Genomic DNA, 12,732 nt, shown 5'->3' with positions numbered 1-12,732 from the left:
TCGCCGCAGTAGTGTTTTCCTGGCGGTAGCACAATTCCCTTTGTGCTGATGGAGGGCTGGCCTCGCGGCTGCATTTTGCAATGGGGTGAGCGCACCACACGAACACTACTGGAGCCCTGGGACCAGCACCATGTGGCACAAAGGAGGCTGGACGGAGAAGGGGCCCTGCCTGGGGAGGACGGCCCGTCAGAGGAAACGGAAAGGAGGGGACAAAAAAAGGTCTGCACTGTAAACTTTTAAAGAGGAGAAAAATAAAGTCCAGTTTGGCTATCCCGTGTGCAATCTATTCGGTTGCCCTGTCATTAGGGTCCTTTCCAGTTGAGCAGTGGAGCCGTACGTCACTCCACGGATATAAAAATGCCTAGAAACAAAATAAAGTTAAGCTCCCATCTCAATTTAGCATCTTGGCGGTTCAGACTCGGTTCAGCTGCCTCCTTGGAGACCACAACTCTGGGTCAGGGCCCCTGACAGGGTGCTTTCATACTGGCAGTGGTTTAGTGAAAATACTTTACTTTTTACACATTTCGAAAAAGCATGAGTCTCTTCCCCTAACTTTTTTCACCCTCTAGAGAGTAGATTCGAGAGATGAGTCTAAAATGTCTTCTTGGTGGCTGGTGCTATCGCTGTCACAGCTTTGTGTGCCCGAGTAATTGGCTGCTTCTTGGAGTTTCATTAGCATATTCATCTGAAGAAAGAAAAAGAGACATCGATGTAGGCAGTGATGCAGTGAGCGAGCCAGCCCCACAAAACACACGGCCCTGAGCCACACGGAGGCACCGTCTCATCCCGTCCAAGTGAAACGGGAAAACAATCTGAGATTTTTATTAGTTGCCTCCAGCTCCTACACGGTTTCTCCCAAACACGGCTACGCCACCAAACCATAAGGACAAAACAGGGCCTCGAGACAGCTCTTTTATTTGGGGTCGTGAATGAATACTGCTCCAGCAGGGCGACTGGGAAGGAAACCCTATCACAGCTGGACATCTGGGCTTTTTGCTGGAGAGTTCGCCAAGCTGCCTAGCTTTTTGGCGGGGAGAAGCAGAAAGCATTGAATGGCAACGGAAAGTCGTGAATGTTCATACACACGCAGACGCGCACACTGGCGCCCACTCGCGCTCCCCTGAGAGAAGGAGGGGACGGAAGGGAATGAAGCCAGCTGCCGCACTCAAGCACACCATCTGCTGTTCAGGAGCTGACCTCCAAGGAGGTGAGTGAATGAAGCCGACCATGAGTGTTGGAAGAGGGAGAAGGAAAGAATCCCTGTCAAGTTTCTGACGTTGTTGCAATTTCTGGCTAAAATATGATTGCTACGCCACTGAAAACAAGAGCCGCCTTCTGGAACAGCAGCAGCTGTCTCAGGTCTCCCAGCTGATAGGACAATGGTAATATGTGTTCCAGTAAAAGGGGCATATGCGTGAAAGCACCTGGGGAGAAAGACAGCTAGCGTTTCCATGTCTTACAAAATAAAAGGCAGCCACCTTGCTTGGCTTGTGGTAAGATCTGCAGACCCACTTTGGAGACAAAAGAAGAATTGTTTAAAAGCAAATTGTGGATGGATTGTGCAACCACTTGAGAAAGCGCAGAAAAACTGGCACCTGTCTTCATGAAAGGAGTGGACTTGTTTTCTTGTCGAGGGATTCTATAAATTGTAATCATCTTTCTGTTGTTTAATGCAGACTAATGTATTATTTTATAAAGTCATCAAAGTTGTTCTTTTTTTTTTTTTTCCAACCTAGAGAAATAGAGAATCTGATCCAAAAGAAAAAAAAAATCTTAAAAAAGGATCCCTTAGTGATACGTTAGGCTATGCATGCTTGCGGGCTCAGTGTAAAAATGTGTGTTCAATAAATGCTTTTGAAATAAATGATAAACTGATAATCACCAATTACAGCAAGTATGCCTTTCTCACCAAGAAGTTCACAGTTTATAGCACATTTTAAAGTCATTTTCATATTCTTCAGGACAATATTTTTCAACATAATTGTTAGTCTAACTCTCTGAATTTATTCAATCAGCTACATACAGATTTGAAAGTAGTGACAATCTCTCAAACCCAATAAGGCAAAAAGCCAAATCTCCATCAACGCTTCCTTTCTCTGTCTCCCTCTCTCCCTCTCTCTCTGTCACCCACACACCCTAACCTCCATTCACATTCATACTGTCTCTCTCCTTTCTGGTGTCAATTCCTCCCACATTAGTCGCCAGCTGTATGTTCAAACATTTGAGTAAAGAGAATTTGTGAAACGCAATTTTGTGTTGAGCGTCCTCCTGATTTACTAAGAGTAGAAATTGTAAATGAAGTCTGTTTAAAGGGTTATTATTCTATCTCACTCATAAATGTTTCAAATCGCTTGGATGCTGAATGCTATAAACGTTTTATGATATAACAGAAGTGTTATTAAAGTCTTAATCTATGAAAATTGTGCCATATAGTAAATACATTTTGTTAGAATAAGTTCCAAGTCTCAGATCCATAATAAATGTACACAAGGGATTTACTTTGCTTTCTCACAGTTCAGGTCAAAGGAGATTACAAGAGGGGGCAAGGTTACATCTGAATCAATAGTCATGGGGATAAATCATTATTTTCTGCACAAGAATTTCCCTCCTCTCCTCTGCCTTGTCCTTGGTCAGGTCCTTATCACCCCTGCTATTTACAAATCTGCTGGGCTCCCAGCCTCCAGCCTCTCTCTTTTAATCTGTCCTCTGTTCTGTTACCAAAGTGATCTTTATAACTTGCAAATCTAGCTAAGGTAAGTTAAGTGCCCTGCCCAAACACCTTTGGTAATGCCTCATTATCTGTGTGATTCCTTCAGAGATAAAAAAGCCTTGGGCATAACGTAGCAATTGCAGACTTTTGTAGCTTCAATTGTTCTTGCCCCTTTTGTTCTAATCTCACCAATCTGCATATAGCTTCCTAAACTCATCATTTTTATTATACTGTTTCACAGTTCCCCTGCTGCTTCCTTGATCTTGGATGTTCTCCAGCCAACCTTAATCTTGGATGTTCTCCAGCCAAGGATGAACTTCTATTCATCCTTCCAGATGCAGCTCAAGTATCTCCTTCTCTGTGAAGCTTTCTTCTAATCACTTCCTCAATGGACTCACAACTTCACCTAGCATGTGACTACTATTCTTTAACTATAATTTATATAAGTAGACATCTCTCTCCACTAATGGACTGTGAGCTTCTCGGGATCAGAAATGATATTTTATTTATGTCCTGACCACCAGGTCTTAGCTCTGGGTACATAGTTATTAATACTTATGGGACTATGAATGAGTTTATTGATAATGAATCAAATACTGGGAGATGCACCAAAAACCTGAATCCTTGTTCATATCCAAATATATATTTCTGACATTAAATAGTGGATTTTTTCCAAATACTTTTTATTTAGATTGGACCGCAAATATATTTTACTTGATGCTAGTAATTATAGAACTACAATAAAAGCAGATCAAGAGAATATTTATTTTTTTATCAGAATATGCCTGATCCAAAGATTTACTTTTAGATAAGTCTTCTGCTATTTAACATTTCATAATCCCTGTTTCTTGAGATATTTAGTTGAGCAGCTGTTTAAGAATCAGATTTTTTTAACACTAATTTTCCCTCACTATGGGAGATTTTCCACACTAGAAGACAAGAGCATTCAGAGCCAGGGAAGATTGCTGGATGGGTTTAGCTGATGAGGAGTGTGGGAATTGGGAAAGCTGAGGGCATAACTTACTCTACAGTATAATTCTCAAAACAAACGCTATAAAACCTCTCCCTACTGCAGACACAGTCTATCAACACTACAAAGGTAAGACTAGAAGTAATAAAAAAAAAAATTCATATGTGATAGCCCATACTTGTACTCTAAAGCTTATATTTACTGTTAAATGTTAACCATTCTATAAGCAATTAATTAGTGTATGCTCACAATTATGTTGCATCCAAACCAATCCCTCCACCACTGTTGATTTCAAGCTATGTACAAGCTAAAGGGCCAGCTACCTGTAATAAAAATACAAGTCTAGGCCCTTAAGGATTTGATGGTCTAGAGCAAAAGTCCAATATAGGAAGTCCTATATAGGAGTCCCCCGGACTCTAAGCAGGTCTATACGTATACTTCCATGACTCTATGGAAGCCTTTGAAATAGTACGCAAATTTTCCTGTGTGTGAGTGCACTTTGCTGGGGAAAAGATCTTAAAAATCTCTGAGGCTGTTCACATGTAACCCCCAAAATGTTAAAAATGGTCATCTGGGATGATAACGTTGTATATGTATTGGGGTTGAGGGTATAGGAATATTCCATAAAATATCAAGTCATTTTATGTTCTTGGGTATAATCATAAGTTATGATTTTTAATCATTTTCTTTTTTATTCATTTGTTTTAAGTAGCAAAATGGCTTTTTTTTTTTCAGTATCTTTTCTTTCTGTATGGAATGTGCAAGTCCAGTGATTTCTTTAGAATGGTAAGCTAATAAACACACTACATTTGATACCAATCTATACAAATGCATCTACAAACATAAAAAAATAAATACATAAAGATAAAATATTTTCCTAATAATACCCTTTACTTAATATTTTCAGAGTACTCATACTTTGGAGTTTTACTCATCTTTATTAAGCTACACACAATTGCAAATTAAGCAGGACAGGGAGAATCAGGGAGAATAAGTCCCCTTTGATTTCCAAGTCAGTTTATTCTTTACCACAGGCAACAAAAGACTAATTCTAAATTTAGTCAAACTAGTTGATATATGTAAAATATTCTTTAGTTCTCCAAGTGTATGTTACATTATTTTCTTTTTTAAAATTTAAACACAAAATTCAGTTTTCTCTTAAATACCTAGTGAATTGAGTCTGTAATGTCGAAGATTTATTAATTTATTTACACAGTTTTACACCTAATGAGATAAAAATTAGGGTCATAGAATACGGCCTAGTTTTAGTGTTTCTTGATTTTTAAGCATTCAAGGTTGGCCTTTAAGAATTTCACCCAATGAAAGCAGGCCAAAGGTAAGAGTTAAAACTAAATACCTATATCAGGACAGTACCAAATCCTACCTAAGATAACTATATCCTTGGTACAAATGGCTAAATAGTGATGACCACACACTGTAATTAAACTTATATTAGAAGGATCACACATCAGTTTCTTACCAGAGGATCCCCTTCCGTGTCACTTTGTGGAATGTGCTTTGAGGTTGTGGCTTCCTTAGTGGCTATGCAGCCTTCGTACCCAACATCTTCTGGTCGCAACTGAAGTAATGCTGGACCATCCTGAGGCAGAGACGCTGAGCTCCATGGGTATGTGTCAAGCACCCACTTTGAGGGGTCTTCCCAAGGTGCCCGTTTCCCATACATCTAAAAAATGGTTACATATTTAATAAATATAAAATATATTTCTATTCAGTAAAACAGGTGACACTAACTTACTGATTCCTTTGCACCCTGAGTTCTTAGGGGCCTTTCAAGCGGACTGTGTCTGTATACAACTTTTCAGATTATAAATACACATCTGTGTACATATCTCTCTTGAAACTTGAAGGAGAAACAAAATGAAGCTGACCATTTGGGCTAGGTGGTCACCATTTGGGAGACAGGGTGAGGGAGGTTTATGTAAAACGCATATAAATATCACGGCGCACATTTATCTTCATTAGTAATTTTATTAACCAAAAGAAAACTCACAGCTGAGAAAGGAATGTTCCAGTGAGGGAGAACTGAAACAAGGCATGCCAGACAGTAAACAGAGTTCTCTACTAAAGTGCACTTTGGGAAGATGATAAATCAAATAAGAGACTTTTTCTCTGTCAACCTCATTCTACTCAAACTTTCTTTGAAAATAAGGATCCTTTCTCTGATAGCCATTTTCTTTGGATTAATTTCCCCCAATAATTTCACTGTTCCCCGTAAAAACTCTTTTTAGATATATATTTATAAGGTCAGTGGTAAAAGAAGAGAAAAATGGGAAATGGAAGGACTCAAGTGGAAGGAGAGTCAGTATGAAAGAGATAATAAAGCCTTGTTAAAGTACTGGCAGTGGATTCGAGGGGAGAAGACGAGTACAAGATATGCTAAAAGTTTTTTAAGCTGGAAGAAAAAATGAAACTATTAAGAAGGGCACACCGAAGAGAAAGAGGTAGAGGGGACTTTGTAAACAATCACAAGGCCGCAGGGGGACAGAAAGACAAGCTAAAATGAAGAGGAGACAGCAGTAACATGGGCAAACTTGTTCTTTGATGTACTTCCCTTTCTCCTTGACCTGCTCGACTGAGGGCAATCCTGGTTACCAGGTGCATATTTGGTCCCAGATAGCATACTGTGAGCTGTTCTCTATGGCTTATTGTGGTTCAGTTAGACAAGAGCAAAATGGTGGACATTGACACCATAAAAGACACATGGATTGCCTTCGAATTATCTTTTGGGTTTCTCCTGGAGGAACTATGCAGGGTTGTGTCAGCCTTGACTTGACAGAGAGACAGAGAGACAGAGAGAGAGAGAGAGAGAGAGAGACGAGGCCAGGTCCTGATATCTGTGTATTTCCTGGGAGATGATGGCAGGAGTAGAAATCCTAGATTTTTTTTTTTTTTTTTTTTATAGTTCTCTTGTTTTGGAGCAAAAGTTTTCTCTAGTTAAAAACCTGCTTTATAGATCTGTAAGACAAAGCATGCTATACAAGTTAAGCTAATTGAACTAAAATTTATATTTCTTGGAAAATATATGTTACAAAAAGAATATGAAAGTCTAGAATCAACTGATGCCAACCTTTTAATGAATCACCAAGGAGAGCAAAATTGGAGGTGGCTAATAAAATGCTAAATATTGGGGTGCCTGGGTGGCTCAGTCGGTTAAGTGTCCGACTTCGGCTCAGGTCATGATCTCATGGTTTGTGAGTTCGAGCCCCACGTCAGGCTCTGTGCTGACAGCTCAGAGCCTGGAGCCTGCTTTGGATTCTGTGTCTCCTTCTCTCTCTGCCCCTCCCCAACTTGTGCTCTGTCTCTGTCTCTCAAAAAAAAAAAAAAATGTAAAAAAAAAAAAGAAATGTTTTTATATTAAAATAAATAAATAAATAAAATAAAATGCTAAATAGGTCCAATTCTATATTTCAGAGTAAAATAGATACTATATAAAAGTAATGGAAAGCAGATATAGTTAAGTATTTAGAATACTATAAGTAGATTGTTCACATTTCAAGAAAGGTAGAATCACCAGAATAAAAATCAGAATCCATTGTTATCACCAGAGGTTTTTTTTTTTTTTTTCCCAACTAGAACATCTGGCAGAGAGTATCCCCATATGGTTCCTCATCAAAGCATTCATTTAAAAAGAAATTTTTCCACTCCTCTCAACTCAGATTTTCATCTTTGCAGTCAGGCTTTGTTTTTTCACCTCTTGTTCTAATTCAAGGTTTTGAATCCAAGGAAATGGTTTATAACACATGTGATTCCTTTTCTTCCTGCTCTTACAGAAAACATATATGTGGACCACCCCAGGAATATCATCTGCCAATGGATTTCTGGATTTCTTTTCTCTCCATTGTGTTAGATTTCCCCCTCTACACTCCCCGCATCATGGTTGATTTAGTATTCACACTAACCTATTACTAAACATCTACACCCACAGCAAGAAACAAGACATTTCTACCCCTCTTCAAAAATAATTTTGAGGGGTGCCTGGGTGGCTCAGTTGGTTAAGTGACCGACTCTTGATTTTGGCTCAGGTCATGACTGAACGTAGATTGATGAGTTTAAACCCACATTGGGCTCTTAACTGACAGTGCTGAGCCTGCTTACGATTCTCTCTCCCTGCCCCTCCCCTACTTGTGCGCATGCACGCTTATCTCTCTCTCAAAATAAGTGAACTTAAAAAAATAGTAATTTTGAAATATCTCCCAGTTTTAGTCTGGGAAACACATTACTCTAATGGTCATACGTTTGCCTAAATGGAAGCTGTATAAAATTATAATTTTCAGAATAGTGTTTTATAAATAATACTGATTAAAATATTAAAAAAAGAACTTAGGTACTTTTTTTTAAGTTTATTTATTTTGAGAGAGAGAGAGAGAGAGAGAGAGAGACACCATGAGTGGGGGAGGGGCAGAGAGAGACGGAGACAGAGAATCCCAAGCAGGCTCTGCATTGTCTGCACGGAGCCTAACATGGGGCTCGGATCCATAAACCCTGACATCATGACCTGAGCAGAAACCAAGAGTCAGATGCTTAACTGATTGAACCACCCAGGCACCCTAGAACTTATGCCCTTTTCAAAAATGATATCTAAGGAAGCTCAGTATTCTTAGGTATTAATGTTTTTGAGTTTGTAAAAGCTTCTTTTTCTTTATATGTATTAGCAAGTACAAAATAAAGAGAATTTTATATATAAAGACTTGGATGATAGCTTATTAATACTGAAACTATCTGAAGAAAGCATATAATTCATTTAGATATTAGTTTTCATAATTATGACTTCTAGAATATTATACATTTTCATATAATTTTTTTTTGCATAAATGATTGAAATTGAGAGACTCACATCTTAGCCTAGTAGTTTTAGAGGAATCCAGAAAAGTGATATATTATACTTAAAAAACAGAAACCTTTGGTATAGTCTTTTATTTTGTTGAAACCATTTACTGGGGCTAGATTGGCTCATACTCTTAAAATACGAAAATGGATTATTTAAATCTGCAAACCAGTTGATAGCATTCTCTAGGGTTATTATCTCTGAACATCCTCATCCGCATAATATTTATCATGTTCACCAGAACCATCATGATGGTTCCAAATGCTGCCAGACTGTTATACTAGGTGAGGAGAGCATGCTGGGAAAGAAAGGGGAAGGACACTGCAAATGGCAAGATTTCATTCTTTTCGATCCTACCATAGTTTTCATTTATTTTACTTTTAATTTTTTTAGTGTTTGTTTACTTTTTGAGAGAGTGAGTGAGCATGAGTCGGGGAGGGGCAGAGAGAGGGAGACACGGAATCTCCTGAAGCAGGCTCCAGGTGCTGAGATGTCAGCACAGAGCCGGACACAGGGCTTGAACCCATAAACTGTGAGGTCAAGACTGAGCCGAAGTCAGACGCTTTACCGACTGAGCCATCCAGGCCCTCCCCTACCATAGGTTTTAAAAAGTCAACTGCCTTAGAATTTAGAGCACTCCCTCAAGATAGTAAAGGATCTTACAAGTGACGTTAAAGGGCTTCAAAAAATGAAACATGCTAAAAACAGGGAACCTGTAAGCAAAAACTATTTGTTGCAAATTACATGATAAAAGAATAAGTGTTCAAGACCCATGTAAACATGCCTGTCTTATAAGATGTAGCACTGTCCAATTAACTGGCTATCAACTAACTGCTATTATCCATGGCAATAAATTTGGATTTAAATGGGTGGTTGTTGGAATAAGTGTTTTCTCTTTCTTCTACATATTTACTCTCAGAAGAGAACACATAGATAAATAAAGTGCGATATATTAGCTGATCTTTAGAATTTTCCCAGTATTTTTATGTAGTTCATGCCTTCAGTTTTCTGTATATATACTGAGAGAAAAAAGTGTTTTTGGCTTTCAAAAGGATGGTATTATTTGTTTGTTTTTAAACAGTAAAGAAAGTTGAGTGCTATACCTGAAGACCTTCTCTCACTGCTTCCAGAATGTAAGGAACCAAAGAATAGTTCCAGAGATCCATGAACCAAACTCTAGAAGCTTCTACATCCATAGGGCAAGGAAGGAAAAGTCGGGGACCTAAGAAGAAGAAAACAAACCATTTTTGAGAAGCATTACATTTAACAACCTGAACACATAAATATTCAGACATCATTTTTTGGGAAGTAATAATATGCCTTGCAGGATTCTTAAGAAATTATAATCTTGCCCAGCTTGATTATTATCAAAGTACATTTTACTGATGACTCACTCTTCTGAATTCCCCTTCCTTTGACCCTAAAATCTTAATCTAAAATATAATATATTAGAGTTGGAGAAACCTTACATGTCATAATCCAAACCCCATGCCCCATTTTACAGATAATGAAACTGAGCTGAAATAAACTGCCAAATATAAAATATGTCATTATTTGCAGAAACGGGACTCAGCTTTGGTCTTCTGATCTCAAATGTTAAATTCTTCTTCTCATTTACATTGTATCTTATTAACTGCATCTTTATGATCCATCAGTATGGGAAAGAGACTTTTATACATGCAATTTAAGGAGGAATAGAAAAATAAACATCTTTATGTCAACTAACAGGAAGTAATTCAGTTTTATCTCAATGAAAAATATAAAACAACTTCAATTATCCATAAAACACCTAAAGTGTTTCTAACTAAAATCTTCTCTCACAACTATATTTGATGTGAATCACTGATTAAAATTTGTTTTTAGGGGTGGCTGGGTGGCTCAGTCGGTTAAGTGGCTGTCTTCGGCTCAGGTCATGATCTCGCAGTCCATGAGTTCAAGTCCCGCGTCAGGCTCTGTGTTGATAGCTCAGAGCCTGGAGCCTGCTTCTGTTTCTGTGTCTTCCTCTCTTTCTGCCCCTCCCCCATTCATGCTGTCTCTCTCTCTCTCTCTCTCTGCCTTTCAAAAATGAATAAATGTTAAAAAAAATTTTAAATAAAAAAATAAAATAAAATTTGTTTTTAGCATAAGAAAGGACTTGAAACAGATAACAATTTATTTCAAATGATTATCTGATTTTTAAATATTTGTCTATGTTAAACTTATTTGATTTCAGTCAAATCTTAGGAAACCATAATTGTCAGCCAAAATGAATGTAATCAGAGATATAAAGCTTAGAAGAAGGCAAACTTTCAGAAGGGAAAGAGAAAACTTAAATCTTTGGAAGCCTGAAAAAATTAGCTTCACTTGTTATTTTCTACCATCCAATCTGGCCATCTTCAGCACCGTACTCTTAGTTCCTGGAAAATGGCATATTGCAATTTTGGAACTCACCAATGGTAACATCAGAAGAACTGTGTGTTTCCAAAAAACTGTTGAGATGATGCCATGTCTTAGGAATCCAATCTATAATTTTGACTAAATCGTTATTGCGTATATTCCTTTCAATTTCTATCTCTATCAGTTTTCTTCGAAGATATCTGCCTAAAAATCCTTTCACTGGTTCTGTGTGGTTTGCGCATAGCACCCACCTACAAAAAGGAAAAAAAAAATCATAAATCTTTAAATAAATTAAGTTTTAAGCCCACAGCATTCTCTTTCCAATTAAAATTAAGAATGTTCCTATTTTAATTGGTGGCTCACTTTAATGCTCAAAGGGGTTACAGATCCATTAGCATTAGAGGCATATAAAGCAACTAACTTTTCTTTTTGAGCTAAAGGGAAGCTCTTGTGTGTCAGAAGTGAGTGGGAGTATACACGCTGAGTCGTCTTCTGTAGGAGAATCACAAATCCTGAAATAGGAACTCTCTTCACATTCCTCACACTTAGAAGAAAAATGCTCTACTTTAGCTGGTGACAATGCGAGCAGGACAAACATTTCTTTCCTTTTCTTTTCTCTCTCTCTCTCTCTCTCTTGTTTTTAAAGAAACACTTCTGATTATGGTTGAGGATTACAAAACGTCTGCTCGAGAAAGAATGTCAGAAGAAGTGAGAATTATTTTCACACCACAGGTCACCATGGGCAGGAGTTGTCAATGTACAAATGGAAGAACACTAACCGAAAGCAAAGAGAAAGAGATGCTACAAAAAAATAAAATAAATAATAATAATAAAAGTAAAACATTCGGTTTATCTTTACCTGAAATTGTGATGCAACTCTAGGTTTGGTGATGAAGAAACTCCCTGATTCATTGTTCCAATAATATATGGACTGGAAAATAAAATAAAATGTGTGGATGTACTGAAGGTAAAAGAGATTAGTACATTAAAATTGCCTTAAGAAAAAATTTAGGTAAATATGGATTATTCCATTTTAACATTAGGCTTTAAAAGGGTAATACTGTCATGTTAGGTTGAAAAATAACAAAGATCATTGAGCGGAAATTTGGATTTGGGAGTCTAATTTCAGGTCTGGCATCCTAGGAGAATTCTTTTACCTTTCTGAGTCTGAGTTTACTCATCTATAAGATAAAAAGGTTAGATAGAATAATCACAGTAGCCTCATTTCACTATGATATCTTATGGCTCTTACAATTATAATCAAATGCATTAATTTTTCCTTTTTTTTATTATTTCATAGATATTTTAAAGTTTCTTAATAACATGAGAAAATTTGCATTCTTGTTTCAGTGCTTATGCTGATCTATTTTTAGCATTTAAAAAATCTCTAGCAGAGATTAATTGGGATATTTGCACCATTAAAACTAATATTTAGCTTGCTCATGTATACCCTTTCTTTAGAGGCCATACTATAGTGACTCTTTAGTGGGTTTTCAGATTTTTTTATATCCGACTTCAACCTTTTACTTTCAGAGTAAATAGTTAAAAATTAGACTCATTAATGGAAAGAGATATATCTGAATGCATTAAATTTATCTTTATGGGAAGGATGAATTGAAACTTTGATATGGAGTAAAAATGAAACCAGAGCCCTAAAGCTTCATTTTAGTTCTTCATTTCCTCGATCCATTCTGTCATGGATACTGGTCTTCAGACCTTCAGCATATCTGTAGAAGCTAACACCATCAAGTAAAACATGTTTCCATAAAAGTTGCCTGGGACTAAGTGTTGAAGGAATAAACAGACGTTTGAAAAAATGCACAGGGAGTT

The 12,732-nt window shown here is 37.4% G+C and overlaps 1 protein-coding gene across 2 annotated transcripts in view; it reads right to left on the bottom strand.

Moving 5' to 3' along the window:
- Positions 1-565: 565 nt before the first annotated feature.
- The window catches only part of NAV3 (neuron navigator 3), a 350,852-nt gene continuing 338,685 nt past the window's right edge, over positions 566-12,732 (bottom strand). For both annotated transcript variants that reach the window (XM_047066485.1, XM_047066486.1), the window contains 5 exons: positions 11,762-11,833; positions 10,957-11,153; positions 9,630-9,748; positions 5,161-5,364; positions 566-685 (listed from right to left, as the gene is read on the bottom strand). In XM_047066485.1, the coding sequence (XP_046922441.1) occupies positions 566-685; positions 5,161-5,364; positions 9,630-9,748; positions 10,957-11,153; positions 11,762-11,833 (712 nt within the window). The remainder of the gene's footprint in view (positions 686-5,160; positions 5,365-9,629; positions 9,749-10,956; positions 11,154-11,761; positions 11,834-12,732) is intronic.

Source organism: Lynx rufus, unplaced genomic scaffold (assembly GCF_022079265.1).
Source record: "Lynx rufus isolate CCGP_SWC_20201006 ecotype Redwood Valley unplaced genomic scaffold, mLynRuf1.p SCAF_7, whole genome shotgun sequence".
In the NCBI taxonomy this organism is placed as follows: Eukaryota; Metazoa; Chordata; class Mammalia; order Carnivora; family Felidae; genus Lynx; species Lynx rufus.
Note: the sequence above shows the minus strand (reverse complement) of the source record. Positions and strands in the feature narration are given on the sequence as shown.